General features: G+C 36.7%; 1 protein-coding gene across 1 annotated transcript in view; it reads left to right on the forward strand.

The window, feature by feature from the left end:
* The window catches only part of SNTG1 (syntrophin gamma 1), a 353,771-nt gene that overhangs the window by 151,673 nt on the left and 177,196 nt on the right, over positions 1-24,902 (forward strand). The window contains exon 2 of the mRNA XM_040588489.1: positions 24,007-24,061. Within this exon, the coding sequence (XP_040444423.1) occupies positions 24,035-24,061 (27 nt within the window). The 5' untranslated portion in view covers positions 24,007-24,034. The remainder of the gene's footprint in view (positions 1-24,006; positions 24,062-24,902) is intronic.

Genomic DNA, 24,902 nt, shown 5'->3' on the forward strand with positions numbered 1-24,902 from the left:
GATTGTGGGGCTAGTGGAATGTTTGTCTCCCAATGAATGCAAGAGTCTTCCAAATGTAGAAGACTCTTCTCACAACAGCAGTCCCTATAATAAATTGTTATAACTGTTGGTGTAAGTGAAACTGTGGGGCTTTAGTATCATGATTGTACCAATTTGTAAAATGCCAATCTGTCTGTTAGAACCAGAGATTTGGAGGGGATTTCTTAGTTCTGTCAGTTTGCTATAAATGGCTTTAAAGATTCCAATGGATGTGTGAAAATATAGCAAGACTCAACATCTTCTTGTTAACCAGGAAGAAACTGCTGAGAAATGTGAAATCATTGGTGTCTTTGAAGGTAATGGCAACATTTTCATTGAGGTCATCAGAGGTAAAATTTCATCTGCAAAACTCTAAAAAATTAAGGTCTGGCTAGGGATAGTAAAATACTCTTGGTGTCTGGTAGGTTTGTGCAGAATCCATAAAAAGTCAAACTTGAGAACAAAGTATAGGACAAGTTAATTAACAGTTTCCACTTGTAAATTACCAGGGTTTTCTCTTAGATATGTGATACTTGCTTATAGATTTTTGTCTTCATTGTTTAACTTCCTCTGATTTCATAAAATGGACAGGAAAATATGAAATGTGGTCATTACCGAGATAATACTCTTTTAAAGCATTAGGTACCCTATAATGTATAAGACAAATCAAATTAATTCCGTATCTTACTTATGAAGATTTGAATATATGAAAATATATGCCTGCTCAGTCCTTTGTAAATTAGCGTTAGACATTGCAATATAAAACTTTAAAGAGGCCATGCTTTCAGCTACATTTCTATAAAGACAGAGTGACCTCATTCTTTGCACTGAATACTGTATTTTATACGTAGGTTTAATATACAACATATATTTATAAAACAATATTAGCACTGAGGTTTGGTTTTACTGTGCTCGGTTATTTCCTTTACCCAGCACAATTAGTTAGCAATACTATAGCCGTCTCACACTTAGATTTTCATTTGTGAAAACATTTTTCTTCTTGTTGGTGATACAAAATTTTTTTAACAGTGGTCATAGAAGTCAACTTTTTCATAGAAACAGCTTTTCATCCAGTCACTTGTGCAGCAGTTGGCTGTACAATCATTGCATTTCAATGAAAAAGTCTCACCCCATTCAGTTGCACAACAGTGAGTGTAAAGAGCCATTATCTTTCACTCCAGGGCAACTATTTCTGTGGCATGTGAGGAAAAGGGCAATGTATTTGTGTAAATTAATCTGTTTGAACATTTGGAGGGTAAGTGGAATTATTATGTAGCTTTTATACTATGCTATTGCTGAAGGCACTGAGCCTTTCTCCATAATTTTAGCCATAAATCCAGCTGTAGCAGTATTTTAAATTTTATTGCATATATGAGACCCTCAATAAATAATATGGTTTTGGAGCAAGACGCATGATGTATACCATATTAACAAAGTAAATGAAGTTTTTAATTACTAAATATCATTTAAATACTATTTGGGGTTTTTTGTGTTGGACTTTTTTTTTGTTATTGTTGTTGAGTAAGGTAAGAGATGCTAACTGTTTACATTTTCTTACAGGTAGCATAAAGAAAAAAATCATTCAGTAAGAAAACTATGTATAAACATATATTGCTATGTGGTCTGGTTGGGTCCTACTACCCAGAATAAAATGGATCTGTCTGTCGACTCTTCCAGCTCCTGCTTGCTTCCTGTGCACCAGCTTGGGTGGTGTCAATGTGTCCTTCACAGCCAAGAGGAAAGGGACAGCCTCGGTGGGGCACGAGTGGTCTTCCCATCCTGTGCCTTGGTGTGGCCCTTTGTCATTCCTCTTTCAATACCTTCTTCAATTCTCTGTATGATTTTGAGAGTGTGGAAAGGAGAGGATTGTTGAGGTGTTGCACAACTTCATATTAAGCTCTGGATGACCAGGTATCCTGTGTTGTCTGTGTGCTGAGGAGCTATAGGATAGTGAGAACCAAATGACAGCCACTTGTGGTTTGTGGCCATGTTCTCACCCCAAGTTTACTATTAAAACCTAGCTAATTAATAGATTTTCATGAATAAAAAGGTGGCCTGAACCTGAACCACATCCTGGTGTGCTTCATTTCCTTTACTGATTCCCCTTTATATGCAACAGATGACAGTGAATATATTATGCATAATCTTAAATGAGCTATTTGACTGATAGTTGCCAAGCTGGTGGCTTGTTGTTTTTGTTTCGGTGGTTGTGAGTTAACATTAGGACACTGAAAGCAACAGTAAATTATCTGCGTTACCTGTTTCTGGTATGGATCAAAATGTGTTGCTCATTTTAACCTTATTCAGTGTGACTATGTCCTGAGATACTTCTACACCTGCTTTTCATGCCTTTTGGCATTGGGATTTTGAAGCTCAATGTTATATGCAATTAGGAGTTTCTATATATTGATTTGAAATTTATTTAGTGAAGGAACAGCTGAGAGAAAAAGGAAGATATTCTATAGCATATTAACTGTGATTAGAGCTTTTTACTCACTGAACCCCCGAGCAGAAACTGCTACAATGTTTTAAATAACACATTAATTTCCACATTAACCTGCATATATTGACCTTTTCTCTTAAGTTGTCTTTCCATAACTGGCTGTATTAACAATAGAATCCTTAAGAAAACTGTGATGTTTCTTACTGGCTTTTGCAAAATGCTTTTAATATAAAAGAGCTATATATATTTTGTTCAATTTGTATACCATATCTACCTTTAAGTGGGAGTTTCAGAGTCTCTGAATGATCTTGCAGCACTTAATTTCAGCCTGGATTGCCAGGGTAAGAATAGTAAGTTAATGCCTTCAGAATATGACTGACATATGTTGTTCTTTCCACCTGAGGATCAGGAAGAGGCGGTTAGAAGTTGTAGTACTTACTGCTCTAGAGCAGAAGTGTGGGTCTCTAACATGCTGACATATTTAACATTTCAGCACTTCAGATTTTCTCCCTGGAATTCTAATCCTGCTTCAGCAGACTAGTCCTGACATGGTTTCATGAAATGTGAAAGGTGAGGTGGTAGAGAATAAAGGAAGGAGAATTAGTTAGTTGTCTAATTTAATGACACTTTGAATTTTAATCTCAAAGTAACACGTTTCAAAGATGCTTTGTTCCGTATTTTAGAACAGTCTGTCTGAAGCTTTCTACCTGGGGGATTACAGAGCGCAGAATATGGGGGTGGGGGTGGGGGAGTGTAAAACCTCATTTTATTCCTGACTTAATTTCTCATACCTGTTGCATCGCTTAACCCACAGTGAGCTTACTGCTTCACTTGTCAGTATAATGGGTAAAGGACAGTTAGCTGCCCAGCATTACCAAGTTTATTATGATTCCTTCTCAAATAAAGGTTGTAGAAAATGAGGAATTTGGAGAAGTGCCTGAATTTAGATAGAGCTAATATAAGCTGATTGTGCATTTATTTAAGCAATGATGTCATATTAAAAAAAAAAATAATCTCTATCTATGAGCAAAGGTTTCATCCTGGACACAGCTAATCCGTCAAATGAGTTACATATTAAGAAACATGTTCTTTTAATGACTACACAGCAGACTGCAATGTGTCTCATCTTCAGTTTTTCCTCCTTTTCTGAAGCAGAACTTTTCAGCGTTTTACAGGGCAGTTTTCAAATTTCTTCCCACTTGGATTTGGTCAAACTTAGGTTGCATCACTCTGTAAGTGTATAAATTCATTATACTTGATTTTCTTCTCTCCTTAGGATTTGGGAAAAACACTGCTATATTATTCCAATGTCATTTTGTTTTCTGGTTTTGAATTACCTTCTGATTTTGGGATATGATTCTTGTATCTGGAATATTAAAAGGAAGAAGAAGAAAAAAAGAAAAGAAATGTTTAGGCATCTCTTTGGGTATGCTAGATTAAATGACCTACAGTTGTCCAAAAGTTGTTAACTGTGATACCTCATCTTTAGAATTTAGAAATGAGAAAACTGTAGGACTTGAAGCTAAAGCATTACAGCAAGTTCTTTCCATCCAAGCTTTTGAAACTTTGTGTACTGTAAGATATTTCTAATACTGTAACCTAAGAAGGCTCTTAAACCTTTTCAGGTACACCGCATTCAGCTTTTCACATAACTTTCAGTCATAAATATTAGGAATTTCAACTAAGGAGAAACTCCAGCAGAAGTTGAAAACAAGACTAAATACAACTTGTAAAAATATAAGGAGTGAGACATAAAATTTTAAAATTAGTAATCAGGATAATATTGGTAGGTTGTGGAGGTGGTCAGGTGGCACAAGCAAAAGGATTAGAAGTAAAAAAGATAAGTGAGTGCAGATTTTATGTATTTATTGTTATGTATAAGCTTTTTGGTATTCTTAGCTCTATGGAAATCAGTGCAATTCATGACTGCTTCCCCAAGGAACTTAAGATCAAACTTAATATAGAAAACACAATTTAGTCACACATAATATACGGATTAGAGTTTTAGCTTCGTCATGGTCTAAATATTGTGAGTGACAAAATAATTAGTGTGTTTGATTTTTGTTGTTCTTTTTTTTTTGTGTGTGTGTGTGTGTGTGTGTGGTTTATTTTTAATGACCTCTGCTGAAAATGGAAGTCAAGCAAAGGACATCATGAAATATATGACACATGATTAACTTCTTAGAAGCTGAAAGGGTTTACAGTGTTGAACCATGTGGTCTTTTACAAAAGTATGAAAATTGCTACGATCGCTGCAAGTGATCTCACCCACAGTAATAGAGGCTAGTAAAGTATCTCATGACTTGGAATACTTTTGTTTTTGTTGTTGCCGTTTGTTTGTTCTATATTCCTTAATACAAAGGGTAAAAGAAGAAAACAAAACAATTTAAAAAAAAAAGGAAAGCATAAAATCTAGTTTCTCGATAACCGTTTTTAAAGCCTTTAAATGTTAGATTTTGAAGAATAATTTGTCATGTATCAGTGTAGTCCAGGAATAACTGAGTGACAGCAAAAGCAGTTAGACTAGCTTATATTGCTTATAAAGTACTTTATGCTATATTTATGGTCTATGTGTTGTACTATACAGCCTTGTATATATGAAAGTTCCCTCCCTGAGACTTTCCAGTAATTGCTATAATAGTGTATGTCAGGATTTATACTTTATATTGCCCATGTGGACTATTTCAGATTCCTGAAATTCCAAAGATTTATTGTTACTCTACAAAGATGTCATCTGATGTCTTTACATTATGCACTGGTAACATTTTTTTTAATGATATGATCAGAATTGTAATTCAAATGTTATCATCAAGTTAAGAAGTCTTATTGAATCAATTACTTCTGGAAGTTAGCTAATCCCAAAATAACTTTAGGATCATGATTTTTTTACTCATAGGGAGAACAAAATGCAGCTTCAATTTTAGTAGATGTGAAGGCTTACTTCAGCAGTATATTTAAATGTGTTTCTAACTTTAAACATGAATATTTCATGTTTCTAACTTTATACGAGTCATGCGAGGAGCTACAGGCCTGTCAGTCAGACCTTGGTGCCAGGGAAGATTACGGAGAAGGTCATCCTGAGCGCCATCACATGCACATACAGGACAACCAGGAGATCAGGCCCAGCCACTATGGGGTTATGAAAGGCAGGTCCTGCCTGATGAACCTGATCTCCTTCTAGGACAAGATTACATGTTTAGTGGATGAGAGGAAGGCTGTGGATGTTGGCTGCCTGGACTTTAGCAAAGCCTTTGACACCATCTCCCACAGCATTCTCTGGGAAGAACTGGCTGCTCATGGCTTGGTTTGCTGTACTTTACGCTGCGTAAAGAGCTGGCCATCCAAGCCCAAAGAGTAGTGGAGAATGGAGGGAAGTCCACTTGGCAGCCAGTCACAAGTGGTGCTCCCCAGGGCTCAGTACTGGGGCCAGTTCTGGTTAATATCTTCATTGACAGTCTGGAAGAGGGGATTGAGTGCCCCCTCAGTAGGTTTGCAAATGACACCAAGTTGTGGGGGAGTGTTGATCTGCTTGAAGGCAGGAAGGCTCTACAGAGGGATCTGGAGAGGCTGGACCGATGGGTGGATGTCAGTTGTATGAGGTTCAATAAGGGTAAATACCAGGTCCCTCACCTGGGTCACACCAACCCCATGCCGTGCTACAGGCTGGGGCAGAGCGGCTGGGAAGCTGCCTGGCAGAAAAGAACCTGGGGGTGTTGCTCAACAGCCAGCTGAACATGAGTCAGCAGTGAGTCCAGGTGGCCAAGGACACCAACAGCGTTCTGGCTTGTATCCAAAACAGTGTGGCCAGCAGGACTGGGGCAGTGACCGTCCCCCTGCACTGGGCACTGGTGAGGCCGCACCTCGAACACTGTGTTCAGGTTTGGGCCCCTCACTGCGAGGGGGACATTGAGGGGCTGGAGTGTGTCCAGAGATGGGCAGCGGGGCTGGGGAAGGGGCTGGAGCACAGGAGAGAACTGGAGCTGTTTAGTCCAGAGAAGAGGAGACTCAGGGGTGTTCTTATTGTTGTCTACAACTACTTGAAAGGAGGTTGTAACCAGGTGGGTGTAGGTCTTTTCTCCCAGATAACTAGCAACATGACAAGAGGAAATGGCCACAAGTTACACCAAGGGAAGTTTAGATTGACTGTTAGGAAAAATTTCTTCACTGAGAGGGTGGTCAAGCATTGGAACAGGCTGCCCAGGGAGACGGTGAAATGACCATCTCTGGAGATGTTTAAAAAACTTGTAGATGCAGTGCTTAGTGACATGGTTTAGTGGTGGACTTGGCAGTCCTGGGTTAACAGTTGGACTTCATGATCTCAAAGGTCTTTTCCAACCTAAATGATTCTGTGATGTTACGATTTCTACATCCTAGTTTCACAAAGTTATTTCTTGGTAAAGAAAGAAAGAAAGAGAGAAAGAAAGGAAATAAAACAAAGGAGAAAAGGAAGGAAGGGAAAGAAAGAAAGACAGAAAGAAAGGAGAAGGAAAAAGAAAGAAAAGAAAAAGAAAAGAAAGAAAGAGAAAAAAAGAAAACCCATTTGGTAAATCCTTGACTTAAAAAGTGAACAGAACGTCGTAAGATGTCGCCCCTTTATCTACTTCCTTAGATAATGTTGTGAAGCCTTGAAATATTCCATCAAATACTAAGCTATGGTTAGATAAAGATGTAATAATTTGCGTTGCACTATCATCAAACCTTTAACTATTGATTTTGAGACCTTATTTGATCTCATCACAGTGTTACCCTACTGTTATTCTATCACTTATATAGAATTATCCCTGGCTTTGAAAGTATAGATTACTGTTTTTAAAGCCATAATGGTTTATTAAGAAGTTGGGGAATATGAACCCATATGCTAAACTGCTGAAGGGACAGAGTCATGAATCCTGTGTTGTCAGTTACAGTGGAGAGGAGATTTCAAAGTGAAAGGTCACTGCTCTGGGAAAGACGTATGAGGAAAATCCAGATGTCTGGCTCACTTCTGCTTATTTTACAATAGGCATTGCAAACTATTACCCATATTTTCCCTAATGGCAGAGTTACATATTTGCGGGGTTATAGATCTGCAGTGATGAATATCAGAAAATGGGAACAAAAGATACAGGCATGGCCTGGTAACTCTTCCAAGTCTGGGATGTTTTTAACTCCAGAGTACAGAACTAGGAATGGGCCTACACCATAGAGTTTCTGTGAAAGTATCTAAATGAACAGAAATATTATACTCTTACTGTTAATTTCTATCTCTTAAGTGTCTGAACAAGAGTCATGGAATTTTGTGGGGCAAGTAGAACAGTAGGTTACAAGTTTTGACAAAAAAGTAAAAGAAGAGACTTTTGCCATATAAACCTTTTGAAAGTCCAGGTGATCTGGGAATAACTACCCCATGTTCTTATCCTCTACAACCAGGTTCCCACACCTCCATTAAAAGTACCAGAAAAAATTCTATGTGGAAAGAGATCTCAGAATAGAAGTTGTTTCCTTTTCTCCTGTGTTTTTGCCCAGCTGTGACCTACCTGGCTTACTGCTGTGTGGAAGTGCTGTTCAGTGAACACATCTGGGGATGCCACAGCTGCTTCCCCAGGAGATGTTGAGAGTTGATCAGAAGCCATATCAGAGCAGGCTTCTAGGTGCAGTGGTGGGAGATATGCACAGGCAGTGAAGGTGGTCTGATAAGCTTGACAGCGTAACATGTTTTTGCATTGGCTATTGCAAGGCTGGTATCTTGAGGGTTTACAGGCAACTAGTCCATGGACAGAGGAATTCCTAAGGCATCTGGGTGTTGTGGGATATACTGAAAGAGACCGATAAATCCCATGATGCTGGAACTCTGTCTGGGAAGATACTTATTTTTAGCTTTTTATTTAGACTTTGCAATGATGGGATAGTTCTTTGACCAAATATGGCAACGTACTGTGTACACTGATGCTGTTATTTTTGTTATTAGAGTAGTATTATTTAAATTATTATTTGTGCCCAGATAGAAAGGTCCCACAAAAACAGGCCACATTGTCTTCATCCCTTTTGAAAACAAGCAGTACAGTCTACCTAAATGTAATTTGGGAACCTAAGAGAGCACATACACTCTGGGGTTCTTTTGGGGAAGGTCTGAAAATACAAGCTTTGTCTTCCCATAAAGGAGAAAAAAAAAGTTGCTTGGATTGAAAAATCATAAATCATTATTGAGGGGTTCACTGCTGCTCCAGGGTCCTCTTAAGAATCTTGTACGTAACACTGCTCTCAAACCTGGAGCAGGACTAGTCTGTTCACAAGTGGTTAAGAAAAACTCCCGATCTATAGATACTAAATAATTCATTGAAGAAAAGTTGCTAAGTGTTGTGTTTGTTTATTGACTAAAGGGTTTGATAGTAGAATATAACGATTGTCAAACAGTAACCTAAATCCTTTGATAAACCTTCCTGCACATAAGAAGATATTGCTGTGCATTCATATGACCTCTCCTTCACCACAACCAGTCAGGTGCATCAGGCATGGAGGGACAATCCAGAAAGGGAGAAGCCCATTTCAGTGGAAGGGAAAGTTAGAAGAAGCATATGCTTTAGATCCCAGATGATGAATGGTGGGATTACAAGGTTTACTCTTTGGAAAGAAACCTGGATATACAGTTATTTGTAGGCTATTCTAGTGTTTTTACTAGAGCATAGTGAGCAGAACTAAAGTTTGCTGAAAAGTTCACACAGAAGAGAGACTGACTGGGAGTTTACTTTCCTTCCTCCTTTAATGTTTTCTAAGATGAACTTAAAATGATGGTCTATAATGGGAAAACTTAGGTACTTGGCTGTTTCAGTCTTTGTGAAGACAGTTAACCCTGCAAGGACTGGCATGATCAGTTCATGACCACATCACATTATAAGGGATTTGTTTTTGAAAGTGGAAGAAACACCATTTCTTAGTAATTGTATGTACACCAAAATCAGGAAGGTAGTGCCTGTTGTTTTCTCAAACATACTGCAGTTATGGCAGCAGATTGTTTATCAATTGTTTCTCTCTGAGATAGTATCTTTTTTAAAACTCAGAGGAGGTAATAGAAGACCATGAGACTGCTTATGTTAAGGACTTGGGTTTTAATCTTTTAAGCTATTAATATGTCATCTCAAAATATATAAAATTTAGTAATGAAAAAAATTTCTCCCATGTTTTTAACAGATATGCCCTCTCTTCAGTTTCTTCCACCACATGATCGTAAGAATCCAAAAGAACTGTGAATTAAAACCTTGGTGGATATTTACCACTTGTCAGTCCTTATGATCTTTCCCAAATCATCTGATGTTCAAGTGGTAGGTTATAAATTCTCATAGCAATACTTCTTAACTCTTACAATATTTTGCAGATACTAATGAGTTTTTAAAATGCTGTGTAAAAACTGCTGCTATTTTAACAGGAAAAAAAAAAAGGAACATAAGCTTCAGACTGGTTTAAACAGCAAGAGACCTAATAATTTTTTATTGAGTGAACCACTGTTTTAAACAGAGGGTGATGGCTGTTAAAACCATGAAGAAATGCAAGAACCTGGAAGCTTGCTGTTGCTATGAGAGATAATAGAATCAGCTTACAAAAGAAATCTCAATTTCAAAGGAGAAGCATTTCCTGAACAGTGAAACACTCTCTAATGTCTTGTTTAACATTCTAGTTTTCACTTCTTTTTCAATCAGGCTCAGTCATTTATACTTTGTGAAGAATTATTTTAAAATATGATCAAGTATTACAGACAATCATAGAACAATACTTCTGAAGTTATCTGAACTCTCTCAAAGGATTCTCACTTAATGTCGGTCTTTATACTTCACAAGTTATTTTTTTTTCTTATATATTTCCAAGCTCAGATAAAGATGCTTCATACTAGGATTTCCTAGACTAATTTGCACTTTGGCATATTTATTAACTGGCAAAATAACTTATATTTTGGGGACTCTGGGCAGCAGAGTCCTTGACAATAAATTTACAGAACTTCTGCTAAGCCATCATTTCTTATTGTCCTGTATATGTCTTAGATTTAACTTGTCTGCTGTTTTCTCTCAGTATGTCCTTGTAGCTTACTCTGATGGTATTGCTGTTGCTTACACTGGAAGAGGCGTCTTTTCCCTGGGCTATGTGGACGTCAACAGTGTCTAAAAATAGTCACATATTTTGTTCCGCTGCATGATCTTAATTTAGAATCATAGAATCATAGATTCATTTAGGTTGGAAAAGACCTTTTAAGATCATCAAGTCCAACCATTAACCTAGCACTGCCAAGTCCACCACTAAACCATGTCCCTAAGTGCCACATCTACACATTTTTTAAATACCTCCAGGGAGATGACTCAACCACTTCCCTGGGCAGCCTGTTCCAATGCTTGACAACCCCTTCAGTGAAGAACTTTTTCCTAATATCCAATCTAAACCTCCTCTGGCGCAATTTGAGGCCATTTCCTCATTTCATATTGCTTGTTACTCGGGAGAAGAGACCACAGCTACCTCACTACAACCTCCTTTCAGGTAGTTGTAGAGAGCAATCAGGACTCTCCTGAACTTCCTGCTTTAATCATTCCTTTGTGACAGGTTTGACAAATCCCAGATCTTCAAACATGATGTACAGCCCCATAACATCCATATTAATTTCCTGCATCAGTGTGTTGTTCTAACATTGACTTAATTTGCTTTAATTCAGTGTGTCACTGGACTTTTGTATAGAGCTTGTTCCCTTTACATATGTCTCTTTCACTCGAATATTTCTAAAATGATGAAGAATGCTTTTAATCAATTGTCATTCAGGTGGTACCCCAAACTGCACTCAAGTAATTTGTTTTCAGTTGGCATGTTACAAGCAGTGAACTTTGATAGTTTTGGTAGCCATGTGAAAAGATTTTAAAATACAGCACAATTACCATAGCCATGTGACTGAAGATGTAAGGAAAGTATCTCTTAATACATCTCTGACCCTCTCTTCTCAACATTACTGCTCATAGTTAGCTTATTCGTAAGATGTACATTACTTCTCTTTCTCCAAATTTGATCTTTTGTTTCACAGGTCTGCTAGGGGGGAGAGGGGGAAAGAACAAAATGTAAAGAGGTTAGGTTCCTTCATACACCTAAAATACTTTCCTTTCAGTTTACAGTCATAATTAGAATATGGAATACTATTGATGATCAGAAAGATAATCTTAGTACATATGGATTTGATCAAACTGACTTTTATATAAGAACAACTTTTAAATTAATATGTAATGGAGAAGTGCATTTTTTTTAAAAAAAAAAGTTTCCATCTTCTTGTCCTTCACATCTTTTTCCTTTTCTTGCCCTTTTTACCAACAATGTCTTTCCTCTTCGCTCATTTTTTCGCTCCTATTTTTATGCTTTTTCCTCTTTCATCAGCCTTCTCAGACTGACACTGTGTTACATTTATTAGCACACACATACTTTGTGGATAGTTTGGAGAATTTTCCTACCTACTTCCGTTACTTTGGGTGCAAAGGATGCTTAAAAAGAACCCTATACCTCCCTCAAGTTCCATATCCCTACAGAGGGAGGGGATGGAGTTTTTAAACTATAACCTTTCTATTGCCTGAAATAGACTTTGAAGTGAAAAAAGGAATTGTGACCTGAACTCTGTCCTCCCCCCTACTCGCTTGAGTGAGAGTATTGGAAAGTAAAAAGGAAAAGAAAAACTCCTGCTTGGCTTCAGTGACTGTGTCTGAAGTGCAGAAGTCCTTTAGTACTTTAGTGTACCAATATAGATGTACACCTACTATACCGATGAGTTTTTGAGACATCAATGGAATGTTTTAAACTACAGTCCCATTTGATTTCAAGACTTCTGTTTAAAATCTTTTGGGTAAGTTAAAATGTAGGAAATACTTGGATCAAGCGTAGCTATGAAAACTTAAGCCATCATATTTTTGTGTATACACTATGACTCAGTTTCAGTTACAGAATCACAATCTAAATTTTCCACTGGAACCCACTTACAAAAAAAGTTTGTTTAAAAAGTAATCCATAATATATTCTGGTACTGTCACAGGTAGACTTGGAAGCTTTAGAGCTGTCATTTGAGTTAGTGTACCAGCTGTAATTTTCTGCCATTTTTTGTGAGTTTCCAAAAGATGAAGCTCCCACTGTATGTTTATCATTATCAATGAAATTGGCTTCAGGCATTGCGGGTAGTTGCATAACACAGCCTACATCCATGGTGTTTAATTTCCTTATCCTTAGACTATGGTGGCTGTGAGAAAATTACCTATTGAGAATGATCTTTATACTAATTCCTGAATCATGTAGCCTTTTTTGGTTTTTTGTTTTGCATAGTACTAGCTGGCATGGACTAAATCCATCTGAGGGTCCATATTTAAAAGCTTAACAATATATACAGTAAATTTGATGACATTGCTTAATTTTAGTATTCTGTACAATAAAACGGGTGCAACACTACCATGTGGAATTTTTGATCTGAGTTTTAGGTATATTACCTTGCATGCAAGTGCTCTATGGTGGTTATAAGACTTCATTTTCACCCTCCTGAAGGTTGTCTCCTTCTTCCATATCCCTCAGTTTGCTCGTGGCCCAAAAGCTCCCACAGTTTGGCCTACCCTAACTCCTTTCTGCTGATCTACCAAGTTTCAGATTCCCATCCACATTCTTCTCATTCTATTCCTGGTAATAGAATAAGGTTTTCAACATGACTTCAGCGTGTTCCAGTCTACTTGACTGTACAGTTCAAATTTTCATCTTCTTCTCTCATCTACACTTAGTGAAGTGTGGGAAAAAAAAAAAATCATAGAAGGACTTACTGATACTACTCCCAGCCATATTCTAATTAGATTGCATCATGACTGTGTCCAAGATTTTACAGACAAAGAAGAATTTCTTATGACTTTACGATACAAAAATTTCAGGGTTTTGCATCCTGGCTCTCAATGAGCTCAAGAACACAGTAAGTAAAATCTAAACTAAGCATTAGTCAATTAGGTAGAAAATGAAAAACCAAAATGAGTAATTCCCATTAAGCGACTAATTAAATAGGGATGGCACCTATAGCTGTCCACCCACGTCTGCCCTGCACAAGTATAATTGTGTGGCAGCTGGGTGTTCTGGGACCAGCACATTTTTCCCCACTAGCCAGTGTTTGTCTGAATCATCCTCAGTTTTAAAAAGTGGAGCAGGCTATAGGTGTTTCTTTGCAATTTACTGCATAACCCCTATGGCAGGATTATCTGCAGGAGAGGGCCGTATGGAAAGCTGGGATGACCATTAAACCGAGTCCAATGCAGTCCCATACAGAAAGATTTTCAGTGAGGGGTGCTGCTCTCAGAGGAGTATTTTCTGATTAGCTTTAAGTGTTTCCCACTGGCTATTTAACTTCACATATTTTAATTTCACAGTACCTTTAAGTGCTGCATTTTCCTGTGTGGCATATTTTGCATATCTCAAGTTCTTTTTTAATACATTTTGACAACGTACTACGGCAGGAACAACGTGACAATAAATAAACTTGACTTGGTATTACAACAGTACTTCTACAGGTTCCTGCTTTCTGAATTCCAGAGGCGTTAAAGAGGCTTTTGCTGCAATCATATAAAAACTCAAGTGGAAGATCTAATTGTGTTGATTAATTTTGAGCCAAGTTATTGGTGTTTGTTTTCTGTAAGTAATGAATTACAGAAGTATCTGCTCTGAAAAGAAGAGAAATGCGACAAAGATTATGCAAACCATGACCATGATATCTCTGATGGCTAGAAATTCCTAGTTCATGCACAATATTATTCTGCTTCCCTTCACTGGCAACTATTTGAAATAGGTCACTCTTTTTTCCCCTTAACCTGGGGACAATTAATTTTTAATAGTAGTGTTTATAAGTGACTTTGCAGGTAAGGCAACACTGTAGCAGCAACTGACTAAACCTTGGGTGCTCTCTATGCCATAGCTATGCTGTCCCAGAGATGAAAATCAAATACATAGATTTTAACAGTGACCAATGGAAGTGTGTGCATGTTTGTTCTGATAGGAATTCTTCTTAGACCGGAATGTCACTGTTGATTACAGGACCTGAGAGTAGAAGCTAAGTTGCAGTTCCAACTTCAGTCTGAAGTGGTCAAATGGTCACTTAATCACATTCATTTAAATATTTTTATCAATCAGGTTTTCAAATTATTCCTTGTATTTTTTTGTGATTAGCTTGGTTATTTATGGGAAAATCTGTAAGTTCATACTTTGGAAAAGGAAATAAAAACAGCCATGAAGAAAATCAGTGACATTGAAGGATCGATGACTTGACACAATAAACAACACAGTTTGTGTAAGCTGCAGTACAACACAGAGATCCCTTGGCCCATAAATAAGTAATTTGGGGTCTTCTTCCTATATTGTCTACTTTGTCTTGCTCTTTGGTATTTCACCTAGGTGATTATGATACCTATGTGTTGTCATTTAAGTTCAGTGTCTCTAAGTGTTGATGTCATGAAAACAGGTATACCTGTTTTTTTCTGTGCTGCCAGCTTGCACTGACTCAGTGTTATTTCACAGTCTCTGAAGCTGTCTCTCTGCCCAGCTTCCTAGGTAGCTTCTAGCCATATTCAACACATCTTTTTACCCCTCGTAGCCTAATTCCATTTCCTGGTTACCAGTGGAGAAACTGACTAGCAGCTGCAAAAACAGTGATGATGGTAATTGCTAAGTAGAAAGCAAGCTTCAATTCAAATATTAATACAGAAACAAACGCTGAAGGGTAAATTATGCCAGTTTTTTCGTTGGGCTGATGTGATTTTTATTACCATCTTGGTAGAAAGGACTGATAAAGTCTAGGGTCCTTTACTGCTGCATTTGATGACCCATCCCAACAAGGTGTCCAGTTCTGTGCGAACCAGTTAGGAGCTTCTGCCACAAATACAGAACAAAACATGTACTCGCAGTTACGGACATAATAGGAAAGCAACTTAAACTGCTCTATTTCAAACTGTTTACAAATGTATTACGTTGTGCTATATAACTTGGTAATATAAAATAACCATTGTTTTCATTTTGTCAGTATAGAGTAGGAATATTCTTTTGAATAATATGAATCATTTAATAAGATCAAATGATAAAATAGAATGAAAATGTTTTGACCTTACTCAAATAATTTAATGCCATCAAAATGAGGAAAGATCAAAATAAAATATTATATTGGGTATGAATTTTCAAGTGAAACTTGGATATTTTATTTTTTTTTGTCCTGGGGCAATTTAAAATTACTTGTCATTTTGTTTATATTAAAGTAAATGAAATTTCTGAAGTTCTCTGAGATTAGATTTTTTCATTTCTTTCAGTTATGCTTATCTTGTTAGTTCAAACTCTATTAAGACATGCTAGATAGAGTTTGTGATTCAAACTGTAACATATGAGCAGGAATGGTGTCATATTCGTTGAGAAATCCTGGTTTCCGTTTTCCTTGGTATATGGGAAACACTTTAATCAATTTACAAAATGGAAATATGTGCTACCTTATACACTTGCAAAATGGAAGTAAAACATGCTTGTATTCATTTGATTCAGTGGATGTCTTCTGTACTGTCTGGTGTCATATCCCTTCATTTAATTCATTTAATCTAGTTTTAATATTTGTTATTTATTATACATTATTATTTTGTTGTTGTTTTTTAAGCAGGATTTATATACTTCAGCGTCTGGGGGAAACACACATTTTTCAGATTTCACTGTGAATTGTTATTTTTCCATTAAGACCTTCTGCAGTTAACTTTGGACCTGACACATATGCATATATACAGGTAGAAATATATGTATCAGTTATTTATGTAGGGTCTAATAGTCTCAAATAATTAAGTAGTATTATGCTATTTCCATTTACTAAAAGTCAAAGCATACCAGAATAAAATCTTCTTCTTCTTTTTTTTTTTTTTAATGGCATGCCATGTTGTTCTACTTACAAACTGCAACACTTGTCTTTTAAATGACATTATAATACTGTTCAATTTGGGGAAAATTAAAGGGAAAATCATTAATGGATTACACTGTCCACACTCATTTAATCGTTAGCATGTAAAAATGTCCTTTTATGCCAAGTAAATACAGCCATTAAAGGAATTGCTGAAAGAATGAGACCTTCTAAGATTTTTTTGAAGTAAATTTATTCCATTTGGTTTTTTCCATACTTTTTGCTATATTGTAAATGTTCTTATACAAATACCCTGTAATATATACATCCAAAACACTGCACAAAGAGCATGGCAGACTAGAGTATCAACAAGAGTTAATTTTAAACATTCTTTTTTTAAGTTGCATACAGAAATGGAGGGACAGTCCTGTTATCAGTGAGGAAATATAAATTATATGCTAGTATTGCATTACTGTTTTTTTAGTCTGATTCTGAAGTGGCAAAGCTGGGATTAGTAGGGATTTTGTCACTGACTTTTGTGAAAAGAGAATCCAGTTCCTAAAGAAATATATTTAGCCCAAACAATTTCACTAAGTGCATTTTACCACTCCCTTATTATATATGGTGCATACAAATTTGCTTAATCTGTGGGTATATAAAACTCAAAAATATTTTGTACGCTCATTTCCTTGTGTGGTCATACTGGTGTTTTGCACCTCCCTATTTGTGAGTCATTTTATCTTAGTTTGCAACAATCCACCTTGTTTTGCTCACACAGGAAAATTTTAGATACTTTTATTGTTATTTGAATATATGTACATTTAGTTATTACCACATGATTCTGAAGTCTAGTTTCATTGGACCTAAAAGGGCTAAATGTCTGTTTTATTACATTAGCTGTCCTAAGTTGTAGGTAAGACGAAGACAAAACTTTGATTAAACTATGACATTGTCATTAAGTTTTCTTACTTTCTTGTTAATTTGAAAATGCATGCTCAGTACTTGAAGAAGTGGAATCATTCCTGTCTTTAGCTTACTTCAGTATCCAAACAATTCCCAAGAGCCTTGCAAAGTAAGAAGTGTCCTGAGTGTTTACAACCATGAATTTATTTCCTAACTTCCTTTAGGAGATTTGTATAATGCTTCTTTATCTGCCTGCCCCCCCCCAGTGAAATTCAAAGATGCAATATGATGTGGAAAGTCTCATTTCAAACTATTATCATTAGGCATAATGCCAGAGGCATGAAAATTGTATTTGACTGGGAAGCAGTTGTCTTGACAGAGGAATGCCAGTACCTCTTCTATAAGCAAATTCTGTGTTGAGAGATAAGGGAAAGAAAAACCAGACTGCAGTGCCAGATAGTTAAGAGAACAACTTCTGTTCGTCTTTGATATAAGACAAGGTTATTTAGGCAAAAATGAGAGTCTAAATCATGATACAGTTCATGCTGCCTCCAGAGCAGTTAAGAATGAGGAGACATTTAGACCCTGCTTGGGCTCTGACATCTGGGCTAGCTCTCCTTGAAGTGAAGTAACTAATTGTATTTAGACACATTCACCAAATGTGAGTGGAAAAGTGTAAAGTTCGTTGGAAAAGCAACAGATCAGACACAAGTTCTTTGGTTGTTGGTTTTTTTGGTTTTGGTGGTGGTTTTTTTTTCTGGCAACATTCCAGGCTTTGACCCAAAGCGAAACTTTCTTATTCCAGTTTGCCATAGAGCATTTCACATAAAGACGTACAGTGGCAGCCTATTGGCATTTAACCTCACCTTTTTCAGATGCTTGTCCTGTAGTACTGCTTTTTCACTCCGAAAAACTTCATGTTCCATTGTTTTTTTTTTGCTTTGCCATTTCCATCAGATTGCTTTTGCCGTGCCAGAACAGACTGGGTTACTTAAATCATTTTGTGCGTATTTGTTCTGGGAGGCACTAGATAATTGTTAGTGCAAACAGTACTGGATAAACAATCAGGAGCCCAAGATACGTTCATTGAGTTAATATTGCTTTGTGGCTCATTGATTCTTAAAAAAAATGTTGTTTATATATTGAATCCTTTATTGGGCTTGCAGACTAAAAATGCTTGCAATTAAAGTAATAAATTATGACATGCAGGTAAATATCATTCTTGTTTATAACAAAGGTAAAATGAATTAAACATTAAAAACCTTGTTAGCTACTAATTGCCAACTTCAATTCCTTTGAAGCATGAGCTTTGCTAAGAGCTGAACGTTTTGTGAAAAAGCTTTGACAGGTGATTATTTTCCTCATTGCTAAAGAAGTGCACAGTTTTGCTGGGTTCAAATTTCATCTCAGTCCTTGAACTGTCAGGTAGATGGAAGTTCATGCAGGTTAGGGGCCTCCAGCTTTATGAGCATCTTTCTACTTAAATTAGTTTCTTAAAGCTGTAATTCTGTGCAGGGGATATATAGATCCCCCTTCATGTGTTGAACTCTATGAGAGAAGTATAAGTCTGTGTTTGGATCTAGAGACCAGACAAGTCCAGTATGTTACTGTGATAAATTACTGAAAATCACTATGTTAACTGAACATAAGTAACTCAGTGTTCAAACAAAATACTATTCAAGTGTGCTGGAAAACAGTAACTGAATAGGGTTTTATTAATCTGTGGTTACTAAACTGATCTTTTGATTTACTATGCTGTCTGCATGCCTATGACCACTCTTCCTGTACTAAACACCGTGTGTCAAGCTGGATGGAGTGAGTGTACCTTCATGAAATTTGTATTTAATGTAATACTTCTTTTTTCCCTAAACTATTTTTCTTTCCCTTCAAGCACAGAGGACCAACTGTGCTATGTGTAAGGATAATTTCTAACCCTTCTTTCCCTATTTACAATAGAGATGCTTTCGGATCTTTTTTTTTTTAAATTATTGCAAAAAAAAAAAAAAAAAAAAAGGCCCCGCAGAGTTAAAAATGTGTGTTTCACTTCCTAAAACACGCAAGAGTGACAGATATGGTGCCCTTCAGACATCTCCAAAATGCAGAGCACAAAAGATGTTGGTAAGAATGGGAGCAGAATAAGGACTTGAGAAGTCAAAGATGAAGTTGATTAGTGAACCATTATCACAGTTAGTTGCAGATCTGATATTTGTGCCTTTGAAATATGGTTTTATTCTGTTTCCTAGTTAGCAATTCAGATAGTTCTCAGACAATAACAATTTTTGTGGCTTATCTCCAGCAAGTAAGAACTACACAAGCTGCAGTGATATCGTATGCAAAATTAAATTGCATTTGGCAATACATAATTTCTCCATAAACTTGTTATTTGTGCATACAATATTGTATTCTTACTTTTCACCAGTAACCTTCAGAATGAAGTCTTTCCTGCTGTTGCTTCAATAGTATTTTATTCGGCTTGTGATGTTCCCAACACTTTACAGTGTCTCCTACTACTGTTGTGTGCACATGAAATTTTCTTTTGGTTTGCTATCTTATTTTATTAAGTATACTGGAGTATTCAGTCATGGAATTACTTTGTGAAATTACATTTATTATACCACCGGAATATGACATGATTTATTATAAGAAAATCAGAGCATAGCTCAAGTGCTCAATGCATTATCCTAAATGAAGCTTTGTCTCTGAGGGCTGCCATAGCCTTCAACGTTACTGTTATGTTTTTGCCATTGATTTCCCTTTAGAACACAAATGCTTTAATAATACTGTTTGGTAAATGTTTCTTCAGTATTGAATAACTGCTTGTTCTGTCAAGGGGGTGTCAATTTCTTTTCCCAACCTGTCTGTCATGTGTTACCTCCTTTACAATCAGCAGAGATGAGCTAAATAAGTTCGGTAACTCAGTTTGGGAGGAAGTGCAGATTGCAAATTAAGTTGAAAGGAATGAAAGTAACTTTTCAAAGCTTGCTTGTTTACATATTTTGTATGCAGTGGTTCCCAACCCATTCAGAGGAAGCTTCACTGCTCTTGGAGCCATTCTTTCTCTTTGAGTAATGCACACTGCTTATACCTCCCCATGTCCTTGCACACCCTACTCTATCCTGACATGTTTCTGTTTGCTCCCTTCAGAGCCAGAGGCAGCTCCTTTCTCACCCTTTGGTGCACAGTTTGTCACTAAGCAATCTAAGGCTGGGGAGGGACAAAAAAAGATCAAATATTGAGGCTGAAGGGTGCTGTGGGCTGATAGCCAGTAGACTGAAAGAAGCTCCTAAAAGAGCTTGAAAGGTGCTCTGTTGAAAGTTGCTGTGATTTAGAGATAAACAGATTGCAGAGGTTAGCCAGAGACTGATGGGGGGTATCTGTCAGCAGTGGGTTTCACAGTTTGTCGTTTTACATGTTTTATTTTTGAAATTACTTGGCTTTATATTTTCTGCCTTTTTTCATGTAATGCAGGAGGAGACAGTTTCTAATCACTGAGGCATTTTACCAGCATAAGATCGTAACATTTCTGCATGATGCATTATATGTGTTCCTGTAATTTAATCATCTAGAGTGTTTATTTATGGTGTAAATGCTGGAAATGATGTTTCTGAGCTGATTTATGAGTTACTTGCCTTTGTAATCAAACCTTGTATGTGCTGTTTCTAAAATATCAAGTGTTACAAAATTGCTGATAGTCAGAAAAAGAACATTGATAATGGGCTTAGATTCTCTGTATGCAGCTGCAGGCAAGATTCGGTAGAAGACAGAGGGATACAGAAGCAGTGGCAGCTATATTAAAAAGATTGGTAACTGAGCTATTGAACGCTTGAGAAACAGGTGCACTCATTGCAATGAGTATTATATATTTTGTAATGATACTTACGTAGTTCCAGATTTACATTTTAGATAATATTTTAATAGTAAAAGTGGTTGTCACAGATGATGAAAAATTGCCTCTAACCAGTCTACACAGAAGAAACTCTGTGTGCAAACTTTCTGTATGAAACAAGGAAGTTATTTCTGTAGAAAATGGATGTCAGCATAGTATTTGTTGTATATTGTTTTTACCTATTTTTAATTTAGCATGTAGGGAAAAAAAGCAGGTATGATCAAGGCGATTGGTGGGTAAATGAAGCAGGGCAATGAAGCTGGTGAAGGGTCTGGAGGACAAGTCTTGTGAGGAGCAGCTGAGGGAGCTGGGGCTGTTTATCCTGGAGAAGAGGAGACTTAGCGGGGACCTTACTGGTCTCTACAGCTCCCCGAAAGGGTCGGTCTCATCTCCCAGATAACTAGTGACAGGACGAGAGGAAATGGCCTCAAGTTGAGCCAGCGGAGGTTTAGATCGGATATTAGAAAGAATTTCTTCACTGAAAGGGTGGTCAAGCATTGGAACAGGCTGCCCAGGGAGGTGGTGGAAGATAGTGTTTAAAGGATGCATAGATGCAGTGCTTAGTGACATGGTTTAGTGGTAGACTTGGCAGTCCTGTATTAATGGTTGGACTTGATGATCTCAAAGGTCTTTTCCAATCTAAATGATTTTATGGTTCTATGAGTCTATGATTCTAAATTCAAGTATCAACAGGTAGTGGGAGGCAATATTTATAATTTGATGACTGTCTCTCTGAAGGCCAAGGGCTCTGTTTGCCATGAGAGCCCTAAAGGTGTAGGACAGGGAATTATGATTCCTACCTTTCAGAAATAATTTTGAGCATACCAGAGTTAATGGCGGTGCTGTTTAAAATGTTGGGGTTTTTAAAAAGGATTTTTAAAGGGGTTTAAAAGGGTTTTTGAATAAAGAATTTGGTATTCATGTGAAGCTTCATACTTCTAAGACTGCTAAATTACAGTCTGAGCAGAATTAGAAGTTACTTTAGATCGTGAGCTCTATACACAATCAGCTATGATGCTGTGAAGCCTAGTTGTTGTTGAATGTTCTTCTATGTGGTAATACAAATATTTCTGAAATAAGCAAATAAATGCATAATGCATAACAAAAAAACCCCAAACAACAAAACACACAAGAAAATGGATTAATATTTGTGGAAATTACCTGGATTACGTAGGATTTAGATCAAAGTAGCCAAAAAGGAACCAAAGAAGAATTGTCATTGACCGTGGAAGCAAAATTGCCCAAATCCAAACTCTGAAGAACTTCTATTGATAAGACAGACCATAACATAAGTGAATACAGTTTTGACTGCAGTAGGAATTACTGATGTACATACCTGACATAATCAGGGCCTCAGAACACTGTGCAGTATTTCAGTTTATATTTTAAAGATATATATGTTTATAGATCCAGAAGGCTAAAATGTCCTCAGAATACTTTGCTAAGGTGAGTAAAGCCTCCTTCCCACTTCAGCTTACTCAGCACCTGGAAAGAGAGTTCATAAAACTTGAAAGGAAACATACTTCATTGCACAATGACAGTTCCACCAGAGTGCAAAGTCTCCAAGATGGTAATAGTGACCTTGCTTTTTATGAGCACTTTGACAGCGGAATTACAGATACAGTTCTTTATTGGATCTTGGTGCACTTGTAAAGCTGATAAGGAAGGAATGATGACAGGTCCAGTTTAAACTTGTGCATTGTAACCTAAGCTAACTCTGCTAGAAATTAGTCTAGAGCACAGGCTGTCATCCAGGCAGAGCTCAGTAAATAGAGAACATTAACCTCATGTGTGTGCGTGTGCTTTGGTATAATAAAATTCCATTCAGAGCAGCAAAAAAAATCTAAAAGACTTAATTAAGAGATTAAAAGGTTTTGTTATTATTATTATGACTTACTCTTTTTTTACTATATGAGGTACAGCTTGTGTAATTTTATTATAAACTTAGGCTAATGGGGCAAATTTTGTGTTGGAGCTTTGAGTACTATATACAAATAATTGTAAGCACATAATTAATACAGAATAGCAAATGGTTGATGTAGAGGATTTTGTTGCAGGTTTAATTTCTCCACCCATTGAATGAAATTACTGTTTTGCCCAGGAAGTGTTTCCTGGAAATATTATTGACTGATGCATGAGTATTTATTTCTGTTGCAGAACCAGCAGCAGGACACTGTTATTATCCTCTCATAACAGCCTGTGCCAGTGGCTTTATCTCGTAAATAAATGAATGCATAAGTGTGCATTGGGATGAATACACTTTAGGTAAAGGCCAAGCAAAGTAATAAACACAGGCTTTGGCATGACATTTTGCGAGCACTCACACAGATTCCTGACTTTTCTAACATTTTTTTTTTCCCTCATAAATATTTCTGTACAGTAGACACTGTTAAATGACACTGACTTCTTTGGAGAGATTATAATTGTTAATAAAATGTGAGACAAAAGGTTTTGATGCATGATGGATTTTAATTAGGGGAGGGAAAAAACAAACAACAAACCAGAGTCTTTTAAAGGAGAGAAGGTATTCTGAAAAGTAACTTAGTTGTCTCAATTTCTGTTACATTCTATTATACTCTTATTTTTTGGGGAAAAAAGACATTTGTGCTTGCAGTATGAAAAGTAAGTTTGAATGCCCCATGATTGTGGAAGCATAAACATTCCTTTCATCATATTCAGTGAAACTGGGCTGTGTATTTTGTAAGGACCAGGAACAACTTCTAACACCTTATACTTCCTAATCCTGTTTCATCTTTGATCATTTCTCTTTTTAAGTGATGACTATAGCTGGACCTAACAAAGAGAAGTGCAGTTGCTCAGCACGGACAGATAGCTTTTATGTTTTGCAGTATCTTTTTCATTCTAATGAAATCTTTCTCTCCATTTTAGACAAATATCACTTGCTGTGTCATAGCACATGGATTTCAGGACCGCCTGTGAAGAGGTAGGATCAGATATTTTTATTTTCAAAAAACAGTACAGTCAAAATCAATAAACTTTTAGTTGTTTTTATATGCAAAATTGTTTTTTACCCTTTTTTTTCTGAAATGAGAGGAATTACATAGTCAAATTTACGTTATTCAGATGATCGCTTTATCGTGGTAGACAGACTTCGTAGTAGAAGAATAAAGAATTTGCCCAGGTGTATTCATCACTAGTTCTTACCTCTGTCCATTCCAATTTACCTCTTTAGGCAAATGTAGGTGCAATTAGCTATGTTTTGTGTGAGCTTTGCTATTTGTGAAGTATTTATATCTAAAAGCCTGTGCACAAGGAAAAACGTCAATGCAGCCAGAAATCTCTGGCGCTGTTTAGCAAAATCAAGGGGGAAATGTAGAAGTATGGTAAAAAGCTGAGTGGGGAAGCTGTTGAAGATGACCAAAATGAAAAGTAATTCCATTCTGATTAGATAAGATCAGACAGTTATTTTTGCTTAAAATAGGTATAGTTTGATAAAATCAATACAATACTTCAGTCCCCCTCCACTAGAGATGGGGGAAGTGCTTTGCTTTCTGTTTTCATACTTTGTATGTAAATCAGATGTAATTATAGACATTAGAAAGGAGATCTTATTTAATGATTGTCTATGAACAAATTGTTTTACTGCAGTTTCAAAGCTTCAGCAATTGAGAGAGCAGTGAGAACTATTTACATCAAATTACATAATGATGTCAACGCATTATTATGATTTTAAAAATCACAACAGTTACCTGTACACTGAGAATCGCAAATGATGTTTAGGAAGTTTTGACTGGGAACAAGAAAACTGGCTATATCTTTATGTG

This window comes from Falco naumanni, chromosome 3, assembly GCF_017639655.2.
Source record: "Falco naumanni isolate bFalNau1 chromosome 3, bFalNau1.pat, whole genome shotgun sequence".
Classification (NCBI taxonomy): Eukaryota; Metazoa; Chordata; class Aves; order Falconiformes; family Falconidae; genus Falco; species Falco naumanni.